We start from the raw sequence: 513 nt of genomic DNA, 5'->3' as shown, positions 1-513 counted from the left end.
CATATCCCACATGTTAAAGGGAATTGTCTTTCATATAAATATAGGTCTAATGGAGAGGTGTTCCATATGATCTAAGTGAAACATATTGAGAGCTTTAGTTTTGAGTAGTTTTTAAAGCTAATAAGAAAAGTTGTTCTTATAACTCTTTGTGTTTCTAAGATATCTGACTCTTCACATCTCTAAATTCTCCAAATAATACGAAGCAATATGACTTCCTATAATCTAAATTACAGAACATTATCAGAATCCCTAAACCAAACCTTTGCGTTGCAATACTTGAATGTTTCAGCAAGATCATACAAAGCCATTAGACCCTCATAGTCGACACATTATTAAGGCCAGCCATTCTTTTGCAGCAACATGCTTAGGATAAATTCAAATAAAAATATGTCTAACATAACCAATATTTTGATCTAAAAAGGGAAATCTCACATTATATATGGCAGAAAGATATTCTTTCATCACAGATGAAATTTGGGCATTTAAATTTCTGTTAATTTGTTCAGTAAGATA

General features: G+C 31.0%; 1 protein-coding gene across 1 annotated transcript in view; it reads right to left on the bottom strand.

Annotated features, from left to right (window-relative positions):
• Positions 1-308, bottom strand: part of LOC106302948 — a 3,023-nt gene extending 2,715 nt beyond the window's left edge. Inside the window, exon 1 of the mRNA XM_013739344.1 lies at positions 261-308. Within this exon, the coding sequence (XP_013594798.1) occupies positions 261-308 (48 nt within the window). The remainder of the gene's footprint in view (positions 1-260) is intronic.
• Between the last annotated feature and the right edge of the window lie 205 nt (positions 309-513).

The sequence above is a fragment of the Brassica oleracea genome, chromosome C7 (assembly GCF_000695525.1).
Source record: "Brassica oleracea var. oleracea cultivar TO1000 chromosome C7, BOL, whole genome shotgun sequence".
Classification (NCBI taxonomy): Eukaryota; Viridiplantae; Streptophyta; class Magnoliopsida; order Brassicales; family Brassicaceae; genus Brassica; species Brassica oleracea.
The sequence above is the reverse complement of the archived record's forward strand: the minus strand, read 5'-3'. Positions and strand labels throughout refer to the sequence as shown.